The sequence below is a fragment of the Epinephelus moara genome, chromosome 6 (assembly GCF_006386435.1).
Source record: "Epinephelus moara isolate mb chromosome 6, YSFRI_EMoa_1.0, whole genome shotgun sequence".
Taxonomy (NCBI): domain Eukaryota; kingdom Metazoa; phylum Chordata; class Actinopteri; order Perciformes; family Serranidae; genus Epinephelus; species Epinephelus moara.
Genome location: NC_065511.1, coordinates 33,521,003 through 33,543,226, shown reverse-complemented (window position 1 = coordinate 33,543,226; position 22,224 = coordinate 33,521,003). Strand labels below are relative to the sequence as shown.

Below are 22,224 nucleotides of genomic sequence, written 5' to 3'. Positions count from 1 at the left end.
TGTGTCTATGATACCTGCATGGTGACCAGTGTATGGTAGACTCCTTTCTCTTCCATCAGTTGGCTGTGAGTCCCCTGCTCGGCAACTCGACCTTTTTGGAAGCCGGCAATGACGTCAGCATTTCTGATGGTTGAGAGGCGGTGGGCAACAACTATGGTGGTACGACCCAGTCGGACCTGCACACAAAGATGTGTTCGAGTTTTTGTTTCAATGCTTACATTTACAAGAATGAGCTAAACTTGTACATGTTTGCAGTTGACATGCTTTAATAATAGTGATAAAACTAAAAGTCTACGGCTGGCAGCTTTATGGCTCATTAATACTCCCATTTATAGGCTACTCCCTTTATGAATGAAAATAGATAGGTCAGTTTCAAATGTTGTAAACATCCCTGCCCTGATAAGTCTATGCGTCCTTTATGATGGCCTAGATACAGTCAATAAATACTAGAGGGCAGTCAAAAGTTTCATACAACAACAAATGAGGCGACGGTGGAGGAGGTTGTAATATTATACCCTTAAACAGAGGCAGCGTTGTAGACAGTGGTGGTCTGTGTGGCCGTTAAGTACGTGTCAATATGTGGACAGAGAATTCTTTTGACTATTTTGACTATAATATATTACAGATTCGTTCGGTTCCACTATAATTTACATTGATTTGTCGTCTCCTGCAGTCTCGCTTAAGCTAGCTAACACTGCCTCCACAATCCGGTGGTACTTCTCTCTTTTGTTTGTATCTGTAAGCTCTCTGAAAACATGCACAAATGTGGACAAATGAACACAGAGTAGGGACAGAAGGCTCCGTCCATCTTTGTATCAAACATTGAGCATAAATGAGCCCTTAGGCACAGTGGTAGTGCTTTGAGCTTAATGCTAACATCAGCATGCTAACACACTTACAATGAAAATGCTAACGTGGTGTTTGCCATCTTCACCATCTTAATTTAGCAAGTTAGTATGGTTACAATTGCTATTTAGCACTAAACACTAATGCTGTGCTCACTCTACGAGCAGCACAGCAACAGGATACATGTCATTTTAAGTGGAAGCCGGTGACATGAAGCTACAGACTGACGCCCGACATGTGTTGCTGCTGACGTTAGTGAAGTCCTACAAACGAAACTTGAGCTGGCCTACTTTATCCAGCAATCCATTGACGCGTTAAAGCGTCAACTAATTGTATGTTTTTGTTTCCAGCTGTGGTACTGTGTTGTTTAGCTAACTTAGCTGATGCTATGCTTCCTTTCTACGCATTGCGGTGCACACAGCGATGCAATGGGGTGGCAGCAGGAGGCCGAAAGTGAGGGAACTGATTGATCGCATCAATATTTCTATGACTTAATACAAACTTTAGATGGAGTTCAGTTGAGGTGCATTGTCGCAAGTAGCAGACACCCAAGCCCGTGATGCCGTAACTATGTTAATGCTTGAGCAACAGTTCCATGGCGACTGTGATAACGTAGCTTATCGCGCCTTTGCGTTATTGCTTGTAGGGTGAACATAGGGTCAGGGGGATTAGAATGCCATTATAGAGTGCTGCAGGAATTATGTTTATTTGTAGACAAACACGAAAGTTAAGATCGCCATCGGGATTTTTTCATTTGATTTTGGATTACTGCAGAAAATAAGCTCTGTGGCAAATATTTGTTCAAAAACCAGTAGTGCTGGACAAATTCAAATTTGGCTTGCTGGTGGTGTTAGTGGGAAAGTCAGAGCATCACAAAAGTCCTTGCATCTTATAGGTGCCATGGATATATGTACTTTATTTTATGGATATCCATCAAGTATTTGCTGAGACCAAGGAGCAGCTCTGGAGGTGATTTTACTGCAATCACCACACTCAATATTGCGGTATCACATGGCGCACGCTGGCAGCCCAAAAATACTTTTTACCATACATACATTAGAAAATAAATGTCTGTAAAATTGTGAATTTATTTGTTGAAATTAAGTTTTGTATAATCAGAATTTGGTCCATAACCTCCAATAAAATTTGGGTCTAAAGCAGCTGTATGATTATGATATTTAATCCCATTCTTGTGTGTGAGGAGCCGACAGGAAGTAAACTGCCTCAGCCAAAGGAAGTCTATTTTTGCTCTACGGGCCAGAGACAGCATGAGGAAGTCTGCAGAAGCTCTGATGGAAATGAATGGAACACAATCTTGGAACGCAGTCTCCAGTTTTTCTTAATTCATCCATAGCCGAGAGAATTCACTACAAACAAACTTGTTAGTGGCGCTAGAGGAAAAGGCTCAGGGGATCACTGAAGTCAGAAGGGTTCAGCCTCTGGGGACCATGAATGTCTGTACAAAATTTCATGGTAATCGATAGATATTTCAGTCTGGACCAAAGCGGTGGACCGACCAACAGACAGACCAACATTTCTAAACCTGTGCCATTAGTGTCACTAAAGAAAGCAATAAACTAAAGTACTCCTTGTTGTAGTAAGTGTATTTTAACTGTGTCAGATTCAAAGTGCAAAGTAAACCCTACAGTTGTGTTCTGAATGAGGTGTAGAAGTACCTTGTCGAGTGCAGCTTGTACAATAGTCTCACTCTCAGCATCAAGAGCAGATGTGGCTTCGTCCAACAGCAGAATTTTGGGGTTGCGGACTAGAGCTCGAGCAATTGCAATCCTCTGCTTCTGTCCTCCACTCATCTGAGTCCCTCGGTCTCCGACCATTGTCTCAAACTTCTGCTCAACAAGAGTTAGATATTAGTAAGTGGTTGACGTAGTTCTTGATAAGCACAGAGGACAAGAAGTCATAAATACAATCATACATCAGGAAGGTTCATGATGAAGTCGTAGGCATTAGCCTCCTTGGCAGCTTGTTCAATCTCCCACTGCGTCACATCAAGTCGGCCATATCTGATGTTCTCAGAGATGGTGGTGGCAAAGAGGATGGGCTCCTGACTCACCACTCCAATCATGTCTCTCAGGTAGCGGACATTAAGAGAACGGATGTCGTGACCGTCAATAGTCACCTAAAATGCAGGAGTCAAACAGACACAGAACGTTATCGACATCTAAACACAACAATGCATATTTGAAATGGCATCTCCTGTTGTTGATAAAGAATAGTGTTTTTTAACTGCTCATTTAGAGTCCACCAAGGATATGATGACAAATACTGAATTAATCTTTTGAATGAAGTGGTTTAGAAATCATATCATAATCAGAAATCACTTACAGATCCTTCCTGAGGATCGTAGAACCTCTGCAGCAGCTGGATCGTGGTGCTTTTACCACAGCCGCTGCTACCCACCAAGGCTATGGTCTGTCCACTCTTCACACTCAGACACAAGTTATTCAATATCTACAAATGATAACAATGTCAATAATGAGATACAGGATGAAGTACTGTCATGTGTCTGTTTTAGAGTTCAGTAAAAGTGGCTATGTGGAAGTACCTGGACGTCTGGCCTTGAGGGGTAGCTGAAGAAGATGTTCTGAAACTCTATGTTTCCTGTGATGGAATCAGGCTTGAAGCCCTCCTCTGAATAGCTGTCGATGGTGGGTTGCTGTTGAGACAAGAGTTAATGAAGTATTTCACGTCAGGAAAGATGGTCTTTTCATTAAACTAGGCTGTCTATGCAGTGGAAAGACACAAATACTTTTGAAAATGGTGCAAAATGACGAGGGAAAACAGAGGTAAAGGGCTGTGGCGTTCGCTTTTGCTCAAGAGGTAGAAAACCTACAACTACCAGAATGCACAGTGCCGCACCAGACCAATAAGCACTCCCGCTGGTAGGTGACATAATGCAATGGCGGCTGGCTGGTAGCAGCGGTAACAGTAAGCTAAAACATGTTTGTGAAAAAATTTAGGCCAGAAATAGGCAGCGCAGTAGCAGAATTTTGGTTTATCAGCACTTATCAGTTTTAACATTCAATCTCAATTTTTTCAGCCACCGTTTTCAGTATGCAGAAAATAGTATGGCGCCCACTTCCTGTTCACAAACTCTCGTGATTACAGCTAAACAGGGCACTAAAATATGTTTTGTAAACATTGTAGGTGAGAAACAGGCAGTATTGTAACAGAATCTTGGTTTATATTTGATCAAATATAAACCCTAATGTTAAAACTAGGGCTAGTTTTAACATTTGATTGGAGTTTGGTCTGAGTCTGAGACAGAGAGGGCCGGGTCTGCCACAGCTGGTTGAAAACTGGTGAAGTTTCCCTTTAACTATATTTTGACTTCTAAAAGCTCAGCTCAGTTTGTAGTTCAGCCACAGTTGGATAAAGAACCTGATCGTTATCACAACCTCAGACAGACAATGGGAGGAAGGCTGTTAGCTCTCAGTGTGACTGCGAGCGTATTTACTCTAAAAAGGCAAATGTTTTTTCTACAGCTCTTTTGTGCTTTCACTGCTTCTCTTGGTGTACTGTTTCATGTCAGTCTTTGAGGCCTCACCCTTCTGTGTTTCAGACTAGACAATAAAGCACCTTTCATGATCAAACGTCACCAAGACATAAAAAAGACACAATCTAATAGTAATTAATAATAATAATAATAAAAATATCATGAATCTGACGGGAAGTTTTCTCAGAAACAAATTTAAGGAAAACCTGAGATGATATTGGTAAATGAAGTGCAATGACTTAGGCAAATTCTTTGTTGTACTACTATTTTAAATGTTGAAAAAAAAGAAGAAGAAAAAGGCAGAGCCGAGGGCAGAACAATACTGGGAAATACCTGGCATTTCTTGGCAGCTGTCCTTGCAAATTTTGTGTTTCTCAAACAGCATGTGGGATTCCCATCGTGTCAAGTTTGAAACTTTTTGCATGAAATACATGAGCCTCATATGCATCGCCTTGTACCAGTTTCAGCCATGCCGTGAAATGTTGGTTAAATAGCACGTTTTTGTTGACTGTGCACTCCCCCATGCCCTCCAGGGTAGAGTGACAGCTTGCTAACAGACAGTGGATCCTCTGCTCTGAGCATCCAGGTTGGAAACAAAATAACTGTTATTGGTTCCGGTAAATTATTTCAAAAATATAGATGTTACCAATTAAAAAAAACAATCATAAAATCCTACTTCCCATGTCTCAAACAATTTTAAAACTATCCAAGGACTGATTTTAGACAAATCAAACACGGGCTTCACGTCGGCCACTGTGGCTCTTCTAAACACTTGGCACATGGGAGAAGTTCCAGTTCTGCAAACTCACCACTGGAGCCACAAAATCCTACACACTAGACCTTCGAGACTTGTTAAGGATCAGCGTGAACCCTGTGCAGTCTCTTTCAGTTTTGAGCTTGGAGCATGGGACAACTAAAATGCCCTCAGGGAAGATTTCACACTTCTTCAGTTTTGCTTGAGGCTGTGTACTAACTACTTATTTTTGTTAATGCGCAAACAGATGTTATATTCGCCCACTTATTTGCAGAATACAACATCCTGTAGCTGTGCCTCTAAACTAACTTAAGTGTGTTGTCAATGTGAAAGACTAACAGGTGCACTGTAAACTAAACACAGGCCCGTCCCAGAATAGCAAGAGACGAGAATGTCTAACATTCCCCTGGAAGTGGTTCCCTTAAACGAACTGGTTATGCTGCATGTTCCTATAAGTATATGGACTAGTTTAAATACACTGATGGTAGTCATAGACATGCATGATGAGAAGCTGATGTACGTGTGTGACAGCAGTGCGATTTTTGAAAAATTGAGACCTTGTTTAACCTCACGGTACACTTGCAGTAAGTTCAGGAAGGGGAGAGCCACAGCTGTGCAGTATAAACCAAATGACCTGACAGCAGGTGCTCCAATTAGAGTAAAATCCAACATCTCTCACTCCAAGTTGTCGGCTGCATCAAAGCAGCTTCCCAGAGCGCCAGAGTGCAGTGGTGCGTGCTCAGTAATGCAGCCGGACAACTGTCCAGCAGCAAAAAGGTCTAAATCAAATCTTTTGACGTGTGTGTATTAGGGGAAAATGTTGCATTCCTTACACGTTCAATAATGCTGTACACTTTATGTGCAGCTCCCCTGGCGCTGTCAAAGGTCTGGAAGTTAGGAGCGGTTTGTCCCAAAGTGAACACTCCAATAAGCACGACGAAGAACACCTGAAGACACACAAATCACAGTAAGCTGTAGCAACCTTCTTTTTTAGTGTCTCTTTATGGTTAAAGGGAAACAAATCACTAGAAATTCTGTCATGAAGTGTCTACTCACAGTGAGTACAGTTCCAATTGTGTACTCCTTACTCAGGATGAGTGTACTTCCGTACCAGAAGGCCAGTGCATAAGACAGGTAGATCACCATGAAGGTGAAGCCCATGGCCAAGTTAGCAGATAGCGCCTTCTTTATTCCAACGTTCTTTGCATCCTCCAAGTTCTTATTATATCTGTGGTGTAACACGCATACAAGCATGAGTGTTAGCTCAATGGAAACAAAGTTAAATAGAAATTAGATTGTGGTGACAACACGGCCTTTTGGCATCAACAAATGTCACATCAGTAGAAAACAGTAATCTAATTCTATGGGCTTTTGATCTTGTTGTAATTTAAGGGCAACACTTTGAATTTGGATATTCCAACACTGATCTTCAGCTACAAGGTGACTAACCATACCTAGAAACTACTGATATGCTGTAGCTCAGCCAGTTTTACGTGTTATTTATTTACTATCCAGCTTGTTTGGCATTAACCCTATAAAGCCCACAGGGCCGCTGGCAATCCCAGCTGACATTCCTGTTTTAAAGAGGCTGTAGAGGGCTGAGTTTTAAAGCTACAGTGTTGATACTGGTATCATATGAAACAAGAAGACCCATAGAACTGACAATTTTAGCAGCAAATCTGTGTAACAAATGGTATCAACCCCAAAGTTGCTGGAACAACTTATGAGACATAATGGAGCATTGGAATGGCTATCCTATACTTCCATCATGAAGCCTGTATACACTCTAACCTTTCAGTCTGAATAGGCTCCTAAGCACAACACAATGTTCATTACAGATTTGTGACTAGAAGAATTTGACACACAGTGCTGAGCTGCATCTCAAATTCTCTTCAGGTTCCCTGCTTTCAAATGATGTAAACCACTTCTACGTGGTACACACTGCTGACCTGCTATTGCCCCTGCCCCCCCCTAAAAAAGTCAGATATTGGGTTGGTTTTAGAGGGTAAATACCTATCTTTGTTTTTAGGGATGCACAATAATATCAGCACATCGGCTTTAAAATTAACTCTCAGAATTGGCCAACAGGCTTTTTCTTATTTCACACAATGAATGAATATGTATTGTGTTTCATGTCTTAATCTGCTGGTGGGCACTCACGATAAGAGTATGCATGCATAACATGATGTTGATTCCACTACAGAAGAGACTTGATAATCTCTTAAATCAGGTGGGGGAAAAAGTGGATATGTCGATATGTCGAAGTTGCTATAGATCGGAATTTCGCATATCGGCAAAAATTCCAATATCGTGCATCCCTATTTGGTTTTTAATGTCCCTGGTTTGTCTTTTGTAAAACCTATTGTATTCCATCTTTTTGTATGAAATGTGCTATACAAATAGTTTTATTATTAGTATTATTATCACAGATCTGCAAATGAAAACACTCAATATTTACTTTGAGAGAATCAGTGTCATTATATCCACATCACAATAAGCTGAAAATCAGCAGTGGACCACCTATACCTTTACATACAGTATATATACACACTGTACCTGGCGATTTCTTTTTCCTGACCATTGAAGGCAAACACTGTCCTGATAGCAGAGAGCACCTCCTCTGCCACAGCTCCAGCTTTGGCATATGCAGTCTGCTCTTTAGAAGTGAAAGTCGCCAGCACCTGTTTTGACCAAAAAACGTAATGTTATTAAGAATACCTGTGAGGGGCTAAGAGAAATGTGGAAAGATGGACAAAGAGATGGTGGACTTTAAAGGTACAATGTGTAAGTATGGCTGGAAATGGATGTATGAAGAGAACTGGATACAACGTTGGAGCCGGGACCCAGTTGATTCCTATGAAAGTTGCTCAGTGACACATGAAGCAAAAATAGTTCCACTTTCCATTTATCCAGTCGTATGATCAATTCTTCCCAAACACATGTATTTTCACTAAAAGGTTGTAGCCTTTGCCATTACATTAAAAAAGCCTGATGTTAGCAGGTGTTGACGGGTTTGTTGTGCGGTGAAAAAGGGGCTTTAGACTGGTAAGTAAAATCCAACGTTGGCCATTTAGCTAAATTAATCTTCAGTGTAAGTAAGGACATTCCAAATGGCGGCAGTATATGATTTTGGTAGAGCTGTTATCTTGCTACTGTGGTCTTGCTAAAACTGAGCTCAGCAGGTTTGTAACTTAAGCTACAGGCTGATGTCACACATGAATATTTCGACTGGCTCTCAGAGTTTCAGCAGCTTATTCTGAATTGTGCGTATTCTTGCCCTGCTGTTAGTAGTTAGCTTTTTTTTAATATGACTGATGACTGTAAATTTAGATTTCATGGACCCAGAGGCAAAGCGGTGAAATGCTGACCCCTATTTCTTTCCTACACATTGCACCTCTAAAAGAGAGGAAGAGAAAGAAGATGGAGAGACACTCACCTTTGAGAAAAGTGCGGCTGAAATGCCCAGCAAAGGGCTCACAGCCAGGATGACCAGAGTGAGTTTCCAGCCTTTGATGAAGCCGATGATGAAGGATGACAATAAACTGGCGATAGCATAGACAAGCTTCCCAGCCTTGTCGCCAATACCCTCTTGGATCTTGTAGATATCACTGCACACACAAATAAAAACACCAGTGATCTTCAGAGTACTGCAACATTTATCTATCTATCTGTTATGGGTATTTTTCACTTACACTGACCCAAATGGGGAATCAGTTATTTGAGAAAATAGTAAATGGACTGGACTTGTACAGCACCTTTCTAGTCTTCCGACTACTCAAGGCGCTTTTACACTACGAGTCACATTCGGCCATTCAACCACTGGTGGCCAAAGCTGCCATACAAGGTGCTACATGCTACTCAGTAACCATTCACATGCTCTCACACACTGATAGAACCGCCATCGGGAGCAATTTGGGGCTTGCCCAAGGATACTTCGACATGCGGACTGGAGGAGCATGGGATCGGACTGCCGATCTCGTTTCCTCTGATCCGCAGCCTCCCCAAAAATGATCAGCAAATTTTGAATCAAGAATTGGTCGCAGCTCTACTTTACGCCTGCACATAAAATAGAGTGTGTGACTTGTCTGTTACCCACTCTGTGAGACGTGTGTTGAGCTCTCCCGTCTCAGTGACATCAAACCAGCCGATGTCCTGCTGCATGATGCGGTGGAAGAACAACTTGCGGATGTGTGAGGCCTGCCGCCCGGCCGACAGGCTCCAGAAGGCCACCTGCCCGTAGGCTGCAATCAGCACCACAAAACCCAGGATGGAGTAGTAGATTGCAAACCTGGAAGGAGAAGGAGAGAAGTGTTGTGACACAAAGGACTTCAAAAGTTCTTGAATGTGTCTAATAAGGATGCAAGTAACAAGAAATTGCAATTTATGCTATTTTATATCTAATCCCTGCAAGCTCCCTGATCTTCCTGCATTTATGAAACTCTCAACAAACTAAAAAAAACAAACAATCATCAACGTTACTTTCAATATTTTGGAGATATTTTCACTCGACAACGACAACTTGCTCTGTTGATGCGGATCATGTAAAGTCTTACCTCGCCATATCCTCTTGTAAGGTGCTGTTTCTTGGTGGGATGGTGATATCTGATGACACACGGTAAAAAAAGACAGTGATATAGGTGTTACTGCATATTAATTATTTATTTCAGTTACTTATGTGTGCCGATGTCTGTAACTGAAAACTCACTGAGGTGGCTGGTGTTCATGTGGCTCATCGCGTCCTGTACAAAGCTGTCCGTCATGTCCCCAAACACGACACACATGAGAGGAAGCACCACACCGTGCACCATGGCCAGCAGTGTCCCAACCAAGATCAACGCAATGTCCACTCCGCTTGCAAACCTGAACTACACTCAGGTAAAAGAGACAGTGCGGACAGACCAAAGACAGAACAGCAGATATCAGTATCTGTATGTTGTGGATGCACCTGATTATTTGCTGGAGGTTAAGAATTTTGAATTACACAATCAGAACGGGGGAAAGACTTTTAACTCTATGCAGCTATTATATTCTCACAGCGGGGGACAGGTGGGGTCAAACAACAGCAGGATGTTCCACACTCCCATCCTCTCTCCCAGCCTCCTCCTCTTACTTCATACACTCACACAAACCTTGACACGCAACTTGCTGTTATGACTGTAAGATTAAACCACCAAAGGCCGTAGCCATTGAGCATGCACAGCTTTACAGTATACTATGTTAAATAATTTAAAGCTGCTCCTGTCTTCATATGTGACACACGCAGCGCAACATCCATGACTGACACTTTACACCTAATATACTTGTGAGCACTGTTGTTGGTCACTGGGTGAGTGTGTGGGTCTTGTATGGTTCTTTAAAAGTTCTCTATTGGTTCTTTTCCCAGTAAATTAAACTAAGCTGAAGAACCAGTGGAGAACATGTTAAGCCCCTGTATGGTTCTTTAGAGGTTCTCTATTGGTTATTTTCTTACTAAACTAAACTAAACTAAACTAAACTAAACCAACAGAGAACTTTCGTCTGAATATGGTTCTTTATAGGTTCTCTGTTGGTTATTTTCCCCAGTAAACTAAACTAAACTAAGCTGAGCTATTTATTCTGTACACTGCTGGACCTGGGTAACGAATTTCATTCCCTCATGTTTGTAACATGTTTGAATAAACATAAAATAAACATAAATAAACTAAACTGAACCTTGATTTTGAAACCTTGAAGAACCTTTTATTTAGGCCCTGTATGGTTCTTTAGAGGATCTCTATTAGCTCTTTTCCCCAATACACAAAACTAAACTAAAATAAAGAACCAATAAAGAAGCTTTTTGAAGGCCCTATATGTTTCTTTAGAGGTTCTCTATTGGTTCTTTCCCCAGCAAACTAAACAAAACTAAGCTGAAGAACCAGTAGAGAACATTTTAAACCCCAATATGGCTCTTTAGGTTCTTTCCCCAGTAAACTAAGCTAAGCTAAACTAAACTACACTAAGCTAAACTAAACTAAGCTAAACTGCACTACACTAAACTAAGTTAAGCTAAGCTAAACTAAGGAACCCATAGAGAACCCTTAATTAAGCCACCGTATGGTTCTTTAGAGGTTCTCTGTTGGTTATTTCCCCGGTAAACTACATTTAGCTGGAGTACCAGTAAAGAGCATTTTAAACCCCCTAAGGATCTTCAGAGGATCACTAGGCCTACTGTTTTTTTCCTTAGTAAACTAAACTAAACTAAAGTAAGGAACCAATAGAGAACCTTTTATTAAGACCCTGCATGGGTCTTTAGAGGTTCTCTACTGGTTCTTTCCCCACTAAATTAAACTAAACTAAACTAAGCTAAACTAAACTAAGGAACCAATAGAAAACCTTCAATTAAGACCCTGCATGGTTCTTAAGATGTTTTTAATTGGTTCTTTCCCCACTAAATTAATCTGAAGAACCAGTAGAGAACATTTTAAGCCCCTGTAAGGTTCTTAAGATGTTCTCTACTAGTTCTTTCCTTCATAAACTAAACTAAACTAAACTAAGGAACCTTTTATTAAGGCCCTGCATGTTTCTTTAGAGGCTCTCCACTGGTTCCTCCCCCAGTAAACTAAGCTGAACTAAACTAAACTAAACTAAACTAAGGAACCTTTTATTAAGGCCCTGCATGTTTCTTTAGAGGCTCTCTACTGGTTCCTCCCCCAGTAAACTAAGCTGAAGAACCAGCAGAGAAAGAATATTTTAAGTCTCTAAATTGTTCTTTAGAGGTTCCTTGCTGGTTCCTCAGCTTAGTTTAGTTGAGTTTACTGGAGAAAGAATAGAAACACAACTTTCAAAGAGCCTACAGACAGTGCACTTCCACAGGATGACACATGAGAGGAGTGGCTCTCAACCAGGTTTATATTGAGTTCCTCTGTAAGCATTTAATGCAGGATTCTTAACCTTTACACCAATAGGCTATCTCACAAGAAATGATTAATAATCTTTCATATTATAAGTAAAAGTGTCATTTTAGAAACATATTGACTCCTCCATGATATCATAACGTTTTGAAACAGCTATAATATTAAACATCAGCATGAATTGACAAAGGTGCTGTAGCCTATAGCACCTTTAAAGAATGGGTACCAAATAACACCACAACAGGTTCCCTTGTTATATCCAGCCACAGAACCACTTTCGGGTACCATTTTTGTTTGAAGTGAAAACAGTGGAGAGAATGAGACTGTAGGAAATAAAAAATTAAACTACATAAACTGCTTCAAACCCCTGATTCATGAGAGAGATGAGAGTGTGATGGTGACTGAGCTTACCACATCAATGGGGCCAACCATGGGCTCCTTTGCCTCTTTTTCTTTCTCCTTTCCATCCGTCTTGCTATCACTAGAGGATATAAAAATGATGCATGAATATAAAGTCTAATTGCATTTTTTTTTCACCTGTCAGTGTTTAGGCTGTGTGATATTTTTTAAATTTACTGAATTTGGTTAAAATAAGAGAATTTAAAGAGAGTTTACCTTATATCTCCGTTTTGTTCATGTTTGCCGGCGTCCAGCATTTCCATCTCGTCCTTCGCCTCCATGTTTGGGTCCTGTCAGTAAATGTCTCCGGCTAAACAAATTATATTATCCTCTGTGAGATAAAAAATAAAATAAAATAAAAAAAAAATAACCGAAGAGCAGCCTCAGGATTCAGAGCTCACTGGCTCAGTCTGAGGTTCATTATAAACTGTAGGCCTAAGATTAAACTGTGTGATGAAAAACACACGTGGAGGTTAGAGGATAAAAGTGGGATAAAATATTAAATAAAATAAAACAGCAGGGAGGCTGTGCCACTGTTACACCACCGACCCCTCTCTGTCCTCCGGTCTATTTTTGACAGAAGCAATGATCACACACGCGCTTGCTTAGCCCTTCCTCCTCCTCCTCCTCCTCCCCTGTCCCCTCCTCCTCTTCCTCTCCCCCTGTCCCCTCCTCACGTGTCTTTATCTCCACCGTACTCTATCAGAGGACAACCCTCGGGGGTTAACGAAAGCGCTGACTCTTGTCACTTGCAGAGAGGTAAAATGCACATTTGACTTGTTGATGTCTCACTCGTGGCTCTTTCTTCCTCCTGCTTGTGTCCGCTGAACGGGGCTTCACATCGGTTAAAGTCTGTTAACAACAGCCAGGGGCGTGCCCGGGGATGCAGATGTCTGTTTTCCTGTCATTTACTCTATGTTTCACCTCACCCAAGTCAAAGAAAGTGTCCGCAATTACATAAATACATTTAAGATCGCTCTCGTGGTAAGAAGTACACGAGATGATCGACACCAATAATGTTAAAGGGGAATCGACACCAATAATGTTAAAGGGGTACTTCACTCATTTTCATCATTCAGACATTTTGCTCATATGACAGTCTAAAAATATTAGTAAAAATGTACAACTGTCTCCCAAATCCAAAAACTAGAGTGCCAGAACTCAAATTTGTGATGTCAAAGGGCGGTGGTTTTCAAACTTTTTGTGCTCAGGCCAAGTCAACATCTCAAAGCACACCTGTATGTGTGTCTGTGCTCAATAGCTCCCAGGTTGCCAAAAGGATATGGCCCAGAACTGGCCTGAACTTGACATGCCGGATGAAATTAGCCGGGCCGGGTCCAGTTGCCCAACTCGGCTGAGACTCAGTATGAATGAAGCCCCAGAATTGGGCCAAATCAGCTGGCACGATTCTGGCGGCACACACTGCCATCACTAGGCCGTTATCAAAAATGACCTGGCCCAGCATCGGCCCAAAGTCGGCATCCTGAACGAAATTAGCCGGCAGCATCCAGGTGCCTGACAGCTGAGACTCAGAATAATGCCCAGAATCGGGCCAAATCAGCTGGCGATTCCGACTGCCATCATTGGGCTTTTATAATGTGTGTTATCACTCTAATCACGACATAAAACAATAAAAAATAAGAGAGCTAGCTTTCGTGCAAACAGTGAGGCTTTTCTTTCAGTGGCAGGACGTCTTCGCTGGTGCTTTGCTTTAATTTGCTCCGTACAGTAAAACGATCTATATATACACTCACCGGCCACTTCATTAGGTACACCTGTTCAACTGCTTGTTAACGCAAATAGCTAATTGGCCAATCACATGGCAGGAACTCAATGCATGTAGGCATGTAGACATGGACGACCTGCTGAAGTTCAAACTGAGCATCAGAATGGGGAAGAAAGGTGATTTAAGTGACTTTGAACGTGGCGTGGACACACAACCATCTCTAGGGTTTACAGAGGATGGTCCGAAGAAGAGAAAATATTCAGTGAGCAGCAGTTCTCTGGGAGAAAATGCCTTGTTGATGCCAGAGGTCAGAGGAGAATGGCCAGACTGGTTCAAGATGAAAGAAAGGCAACAGCAACTCAAATAACCACTCATTAGAACCAAGGTCTGCAGAAGACCATCTCTGAACCAACAACACGTCCAACCTTGAAGCAGATGGGCTACAGCAGCAGAAGACCACACCAGGTGCCACTCCTGTCAGCTAACAACAGGAAACTGAGGCTACAGTTCACACAGGCTCACCAAAACTGGACAATAGAAGATTGGAAAAACATTGCCTGGTCTGATGAGTCTGGATTTCTGCTGCCACATTCAGATGGTAGGGTCAGAATTTGGTGTAAACATGAAAGCATGGATCCATCCTGCCTTGTATCAACGGTTCAGGCTGGTGGTGGTGGTGTAATGGTATGGGGGATATTTTCTTGACACACTTTGGGCCCCTTAGTACCAACTGAACATGGTTTAAACACCACAGCCGACCTGAGTATTGTTGCTGACCGTGTCCATCCCTTTATGACCACAGTGTACCCATCTTCTGATGGCTACTTCCAGCAGGATAACGCACCATGTCACAAAGCTCAAATCATCTCAAACTGGTTTCTTGAACATGACAATGAGTTCACTGTACTCCAATGGCCTCCACAGTCTCCAGATCTCAGTCCAATAGAGCACCTTTGGGATGTGGTGGAACGGGAGATTCGCATCATGGATGTGCAGCCGACAAATCTGCAGCAACTGTGTGATGCTATCATGTCAATATGGACCAAAATCTCTGAGGTACAAGACTACTCCCTGCACCATGCTGTGGGGTGGGCAACCACCTCTTGATTGTCATAGTGTATATCATACACTTCATATACTTCATATATTAATATTAGCATGGGTCCTCCTGTAATTAATATACACCGTTGGGTTATAACCTCATTGTTTGCATTTGAGATTATTTGAAATAATGATTTGAATCCAACTCAGTCGAGTATTTGCATATTTAAAGACTTTTAAAACAAAGCCCAAGGACTCCTCTGCTGATTGGGTAGGCTGTATGTTTTTCCTCAAAAACAGGTTTGTCACGCTTCTAAGTGTTTCATTGCTTGAGGCAAATTACGATGACAAGAGCTACAAACTGCAAAGCTGATCAGTTGCCTGTTTGGTTTAACAGAATATCACTGGTAATATTTACTTTTCTCCTTTGTATACCTTTGATCTGCATGTATTGTCACAAAGTAGCTCAGGGAACGTGATAAGGGCCGAGTCCACGCCAGAGATACACGGGAGAAACAAAGACAATTAACTCAAACTGAGCTCCAAAACAAACGATGGAAGAGGGAAATCAAGAACGCAATCAATGCATGAAGGTGTGAGGTATGTGTTGAGGTGTTGAATGGTGTAAGATAAAAATAAGTGAGAGAGAAACTGGTGGTCCAGCTTTTATAGCCTGAGGACTGGGGCAAGCTGGATCAACCGATGACCCTCTATCGTCATTCTAAGCTTGACCAAAAACAGTTTTGAGGTACTTACCTGAATATTTCCTTTCCATGGGGGAAATATTGTACTTTTTAATTCACTGCAGTTAAATGACGGTTTGAGTTTCAGATAAAGATTTACATTTCAAAAACCCCTTTAAGAAAAATGTCTGGTTTGGGTCTCTTGTTACATTTAGGAGTCCAAAGAAATTAATACAATTCTGTGTTGTCTTCCATCATCTCACGACCCCTCATATTTATCTTGAGACCCACTGGAAGGAGCCCTACCAAAATTCATGAAAGTAACTAGCTCCACCCCTGGCAGCTTATGTATTGATCCAACATCAACAATATATAATAACAAACCAGTTATTGGGGCCATTCTTGTGCACAATGAGTACTTTTACTTTTGATATTAAAAGTACATTTTGCAGATAATACTTCACCTCAACTAGGATTTTGAATGATGGACATTAACTTATAATGGAACGTTTTTACAGTACCATATCAAGACATTTACTGGTGTAAAGGTTCTACATCTTTCTCATGATGAATGTTATTTACTCCGTTGCTTTCTTTGCATTTTCTGCGATTCATTTAAAACTAATTTCATTCCCCTATTTCTATCAGTTTTAAATATTATTACAGTATTTAAATCCAACAAGTGCTAATGATGATGGTGACACCAGATGGTACTGAAGATGGAGAATAACATTAAACATACTGTGTCTGTTGTTTCTTTAATGCCCACTATGTTTGTAATATCCCTGTAGTATATCATTGACAGTATCATAATGCATGAAGGCATGGTGGTGCAGTGGTTAGCAAGAGACACTGGGGTGGGGTTTTGAACCCTGGGGTGGGGGAGCCCTTCTGTGTGGAGTTTGCATGTTCTCCCTGTGTCAGCGTGGGTTTTCTTCTTGTACTCCAGCTTCCTCCCACAGTCCAAAGACATGCACATCAGGTTAATTAGTGTCTCTAAATTGCTGTAGGTGTGACTTTGAGCATAAATGGTTGTCTGTCTCTGTGTGTCAGCCCTGTGATAGTCTGGTGATTCAATGTCAGCTGGGATAGGCTCCAGCCCCCCCGCGACCCTCACCAGGATAAGTGGTTACGGAAAATGAATGAATGAATACCACTACTGACCGACTTGGACTCAAGTTTGAGTCACAAATTTGATGACTTTAGAAAAATAAAAGAAGACTTGCAACTAGATTTGAATTTTAACACCAGTGACTCATGACTTTTCTTGGAGTTGAGCGTTTTGACTTTAAAATATTTGATACCTTCCCCCAAGCCCAAATATTAACAAGTACTTGATTTAAAAAGCGTGCCATGAATCAATTCCATGTTCCTTCATGTTCTGAATTAACTCATGTTAATGCTATCTATTCCCAACAAGTCGACATGTAAGTCCCCGAGTCAGTTTTGTTTGAACTAGTCTGACAGCTTCCAGTCAAGTTGCAGGAGAGAATTATGGAGGGCTAATGTTCGTTTGAAAATTACAGATGGAGACGCAGCGCTACCACACAACGCTTTTAACAAATAAGTCAAAATTTGAAAAAAGCATTATTTTTTGTACATTATGAATCTACTCTCTTCGTAATATTGCTTTGCATTTGTTGAAGAACGCATTATGACTTGTTTAGGACTCGAAACTCAAAGTTTAGGACTTGGGACTTGGCAGTCTTGACCTGAGACTTGACTCAGGACTTGCCGATCTTGACTTTGGACTTCAGTGCAAAGACTTGAGACCTATGTATGACAAATTAAGCACAAACATTCACCTGGACTCAATGATGAAGTGATTAGAATTTGGTCGTCATAGGTCAAAGGTCAAGGTCTCATTCTTGTAAACACAATATCTCAAGAACACCTTGAGGGAATTACTTCAAATAAGCACAAACGTTCACTTGGACTCAACAATGAACTGAATGGAATTTGGTAGTCAAAGGTCAAGATCACTGTGACCTTGTGTCTGTCTCATCCTCTTGAACGCCATATCTTAAGATCAAATTTAGGGAATTTCTTCAGTTTTGGCACAAACATTCACTTGGACTCAATAATGAACTGATTAGAATTTGGTTGACATAGGTCAAGGTTACTGTGACCTTGTGTCTGTCTCATTTTTGTGAACGCCATATCTGAAGATCAAATTTAGGGAATTTCTTCAATTTTGGCACAAACATCCATTCTAGTGTTAAAATGTTTTCAGTGACATCTTTCTTTTCATGAAATATATGGTATTGATGTGTAGCTAGCCTACTTGTATTGAGAGGCTGATGTAGGCCGTCGAGACTGATCTTGGGCCGATCTTGACTTTGGACTTCAGTCTTATGTGTGACTTGTTAAACAAAGACCTGGGCCCACCTCTGCTTGTTATCCAATTAATGTTGATGAATTGTGTCTATGATTGAGTCAAACCCTGTGCTGTATCATCTGTCCTCTTGGGTCATCATTTGGGGTCAGTTGCTTGTTTTGTTCATATCAAAGAGCATGTATCGTTTAAAGGTTGACATTACAGCTGAGTGCATGTGTGGTGTGAAACTGTCATATTACCGCATTACACAAGTCATTATGTTGACTCAACGTGGGTGAAAGGTAGCGGAAGACCTGTGATCTATTGAGATCTCACAGGAGACACAGATGTCACTAAATGAGTTACTAAAATCCGTGTTTTGTACACCTTAAAAGGTCTGAGCTTTGAGTTTAATGATCATATCATATACACGGTTTACTCTCTTGTTGAACTCTGACATTGTGTTGATAACAGACCATAAAAACAGACTTCACCCTGTGTTATCATGTCCTATCATGTCCTATTCACTCCTTCTCCCGTGCCTTTGTGAACTGTCCTTTGAGTGTACCTGATGTGTGGACGCAGGCTGTTGTGGATGAAAGGTTCCTTTACTGTAGCATTGATGTCTGAATTCCCTCACATTTGTTCTTATACCAAGTTAAAGCAAAGCAGAGGAGCGTCACGTGTCTTACCTTCAACAATAAGTCATGTAACTCAGTAAAGGTCATCATATTTACGACTGTGTCGGGTGTTTCCTTCAGAGAGTGTTTTTATCACTATCATCGACATTATGGGAAATGTCACTCCTGTGGTTTCTTTGATTCACGTCACCTCACTCTGAATTGCACATTCTGGCTGCACAGAGGTTATGTGGTGTAAAAAAACCCCAGATTCAGCAGATTAATTATGTGATGATGAGACGCTGCTGTTGTGGTTTGGTTCACAAACAGACGTAAGGATTCAAGTAGAGTTCATGCTACATGTCAGACTGACTCAACAAACCATCTTGAGGGAGTTTCAGAAAAATGGGAAATTCATTATTTTCACTGTTTAATTCACTACAGCAGTGAGTCCAATGTGGGTAAGAGTCATAAGAGTGACTATTCTGATCATAGGTTTCACATCCTCCACGGTTATCTCCACAGCTGCAGTTAACAAATCTTAAAGTCTAACTAACAACCAAAATCTCGTCATATGGGGCGCCCTCAGTGGCTCCCAGCGCATACCATTAAGGCTAAGCTCTTACTGCAGCATCAAGGGCTTGAGTTCAGCCCGGGCCCTTTGCTGCGTGTCATCTTCTCTCCCCTGCCTTTCCTGTCACTCTGTTTCTTAATATGAAATAATAGAATAGCAGAGATTAGTCTTTTCAGATGGACATCCCTGAAGCAAAACCTTATTAAATAGGGTACCGTGATCTAATGTGTTTCAGTTTAAGGGTCCTTGACACAAAAAAGGTTGGGAACCACTATTTTACACTGCAGCGTTAAGAGTTTTTACAACATCTTTGTGTTGCTTTCAGATCTAATAATCGGGTAGATCACTGTATGCCCTGTTTCCTTTTTCTTTTTTGTGTTGTTTTGTTTTGTTTTTTATTTGTTTTGTGCTTTGTTGTATTTTAGGTAGCCTTGTGTAACATCTTGGCCGAGGGACTACTGATGCAAAATAGCTTTTTGGCTAATTTTGGCATTTTATACCATGTGTATTTATTAATTTGCACTGTCCCTTCTTTATTAAACTTAACTCGACTCAACTCAACTCAACTCAACTCAGTGAAAATAAAATAAACTAGAATAAAATAAAATAAACTAGAATGAAATAAAATAAAATAAACTACAATAAAGTAAAATAAGATAAACTAGAATAAAATAAAATGAAATAAAATAAAATAAGATAAAATAAACTATAATATAATAAAATAAAATAAATAAAATGAAATGAAATGAAATTAAATTAAATAAACTATAATAAAATAAAATAAATAAAATGAAATGAAATGAAATGAAATGAAATTAAATAAACTAGAATATAACACAATAAAATTAGAATCAACTAGAATGACATAAAATAAAATAAACTACAATTAAAAAAACGGTGCAGTGGTTAGTATTGTCACCTCATAGCAAGAGTGTTCTGGGTTCGAACCCGGGGGTATGGCTGCCCTTCTGTGCAGAATTTGCATGTTCTCCCTGTGTCAGTGTGGGTTTTCTCCAGGTGCTCCAGCTTCCTCTCACAGTCCAAAGACATGCAGGTTAACTGGTGACTCTAAATTGTCCGTAGGTGTGAATGTGAGTGTGAATGGTTGTCTGTCTCTATGTGTCAGCCCTGTGATAGTCTGGCGACCTGTCCAGGGTGTACCCTGCCTCTTGCCCAATGACAACTGGGATAGGCTCCAGCACCCCACGACCCCCAACAGGACATGCAGGTACAGAAAATGTTTGAATGAACTACATATTTAGAAGGAAATGTTGTACCTTTTACTTTACTAAATCAATTTAACAAGTGTTTTAACGAGCTACTTTGCTGACTGATATTTTACATTAAAAATATACATGATTAACTTGCTATAGATTAAACCAGGGGTTGCTTATCTTTACAAGCTGCAGTGCGTAGTTTGAGCACCTTGTCACCTTTCACATGTCTATGAGTTTTTACTTACTGTGTCCCTGAACTTCTCAGATGGTTCGATTTAAATAGTTTTCTTTAGGCCCAAAGAGGTAAAATGATCCAATATTTTTTACACAAAATTTAAAATATGATAAGTAAAAAAACAACAACAAAACAAACAAACAAAACAAAAACAACAACTCAGATTTATCTTGTGTTACTCAAAAGAGGGCCTGGACTGCAGGTTGGGAACCACTGGGGCCACTTTGATGCATTGTTTACATTTGGTTGATTATACCTCTGTACTGTTACTTAAGTAGGATGCCAAATGCAGAAATACTTGTAACAAAGTATTTTTTAAATTGAGACATCCCAGATGAAACATAGTTTGTTCATACACTGGTCAGTTTTGAGAATTTGAGACATTTTGCCTCCATAACAGACTTTCTATTAGACTAGAGGAAAGAAAACATCCAAAATACACACTGAGGTGTTTCTTTGGAAATGTATGCAAAGAGCACATGGCTCATTTTAAGTTTAAATATAACATTTTAGACAACTTGTGGAACTGCAAGGGTAAAAACAAAGCAGCGCGTCTCTCAAATACAACTCACCTCCACCCTCTAGTGTTTAATGCTGTAATGTTGAAGGGAACCAGGGTAGAATGTGCTGTTTTCTTTGGGGCCACTGGATGGCTCTCTCCTCCTTCAAAGCTGACATAACTGAATTTAAAGGCAGTTAAAAGACACAGTGATCCAACAAAATATTTAAAATCCAAGCACAGGACTGGAACATGGCGACTCTCTCACATTGCATTTACTGTCAGTTATTTTAAGACACGCATGAACCCTAGAAAACATAAATGTGACTCAATGTTTTCTGATGCTATTAAATGTTTTGTTTTATTAACACAGGAGTTAAACAGATTTATATATTTCACGTATGATTCACTTGAAAATTGATAAATATGTAGTTCAAAGAGGAAAATGTAAGATTCAGAATGTTTTCATTCATTTGTTGGATGAATCAGCTTCTTAACAACAGACACGTCATTTACCCATTATATAAATTTCTGTTTGTAGGTGACAGGCAGTCACACACACACACACACACACACACACACACACACACACACACACACACACACACACACACACACCCCTTTACTTTAACCCCTCACACTGATTACAGGATAAACATCATCTTGCTTTTCATTCAGGACCCTTTCACTGTCAGACTCATACTGCCGGTTGGACAAATCTGCCTTCAAAGTAAAAGTAGATCAAATTAAGTGTGCATTTGAACATTTAAATTTAGTAGAATAAAAACCTGAAATACAGAGAGAAGCTCTCAGGTAGATATGGCTCATGAGACAAACTGACCAGTTTGATAAGGATAGGTAGTCTAATGTTAGGGGCCAAAAAAAGAGTTATTTTATTGTGAAAATGACCAGATATCGTCTTCTTTTTTT

The 22,224-nt window shown here is 40.5% G+C and overlaps 1 protein-coding gene across 1 annotated transcript in view; it reads right to left on the bottom strand.

Moving 5' to 3' along the window:
- The window catches only part of abcb4 (ATP-binding cassette, sub-family B (MDR/TAP), member 4), a 28,926-nt gene extending 15,935 nt beyond the window's left edge, over nucleotides 1–12,991 (bottom strand). The window contains exons 1-14 of the mRNA XM_050047641.1: nucleotides 12,599–12,991; nucleotides 12,395–12,464; nucleotides 9,820–9,979; nucleotides 9,668–9,716; nucleotides 9,211–9,402; nucleotides 8,551–8,722; nucleotides 7,671–7,795; nucleotides 6,171–6,342; nucleotides 5,948–6,061; nucleotides 3,410–3,520; nucleotides 3,190–3,315; nucleotides 2,780–2,983; nucleotides 2,523–2,693; nucleotides 15–176 (exon numbers count right to left, since the gene is read on the bottom strand). Of these exons, the coding sequence (XP_049903598.1) occupies nucleotides 15–176; nucleotides 2,523–2,693; nucleotides 2,780–2,983; nucleotides 3,190–3,315; nucleotides 3,410–3,520; nucleotides 5,948–6,061; nucleotides 6,171–6,342; nucleotides 7,671–7,795; nucleotides 8,551–8,722; nucleotides 9,211–9,402; nucleotides 9,668–9,716; nucleotides 9,820–9,979; nucleotides 12,395–12,464; nucleotides 12,599–12,663 (1,893 nt within the window). The 5' untranslated portion in view covers nucleotides 12,664–12,991. The remainder of the gene's footprint in view (nucleotides 1–14; nucleotides 177–2,522; nucleotides 2,694–2,779; nucleotides 2,984–3,189; nucleotides 3,316–3,409; nucleotides 3,521–5,947; nucleotides 6,062–6,170; nucleotides 6,343–7,670; nucleotides 7,796–8,550; nucleotides 8,723–9,210; nucleotides 9,403–9,667; nucleotides 9,717–9,819; nucleotides 9,980–12,394; nucleotides 12,465–12,598) is intronic.
- Nucleotides 12,992–22,224: the final 9,233 nt, after the last annotated feature.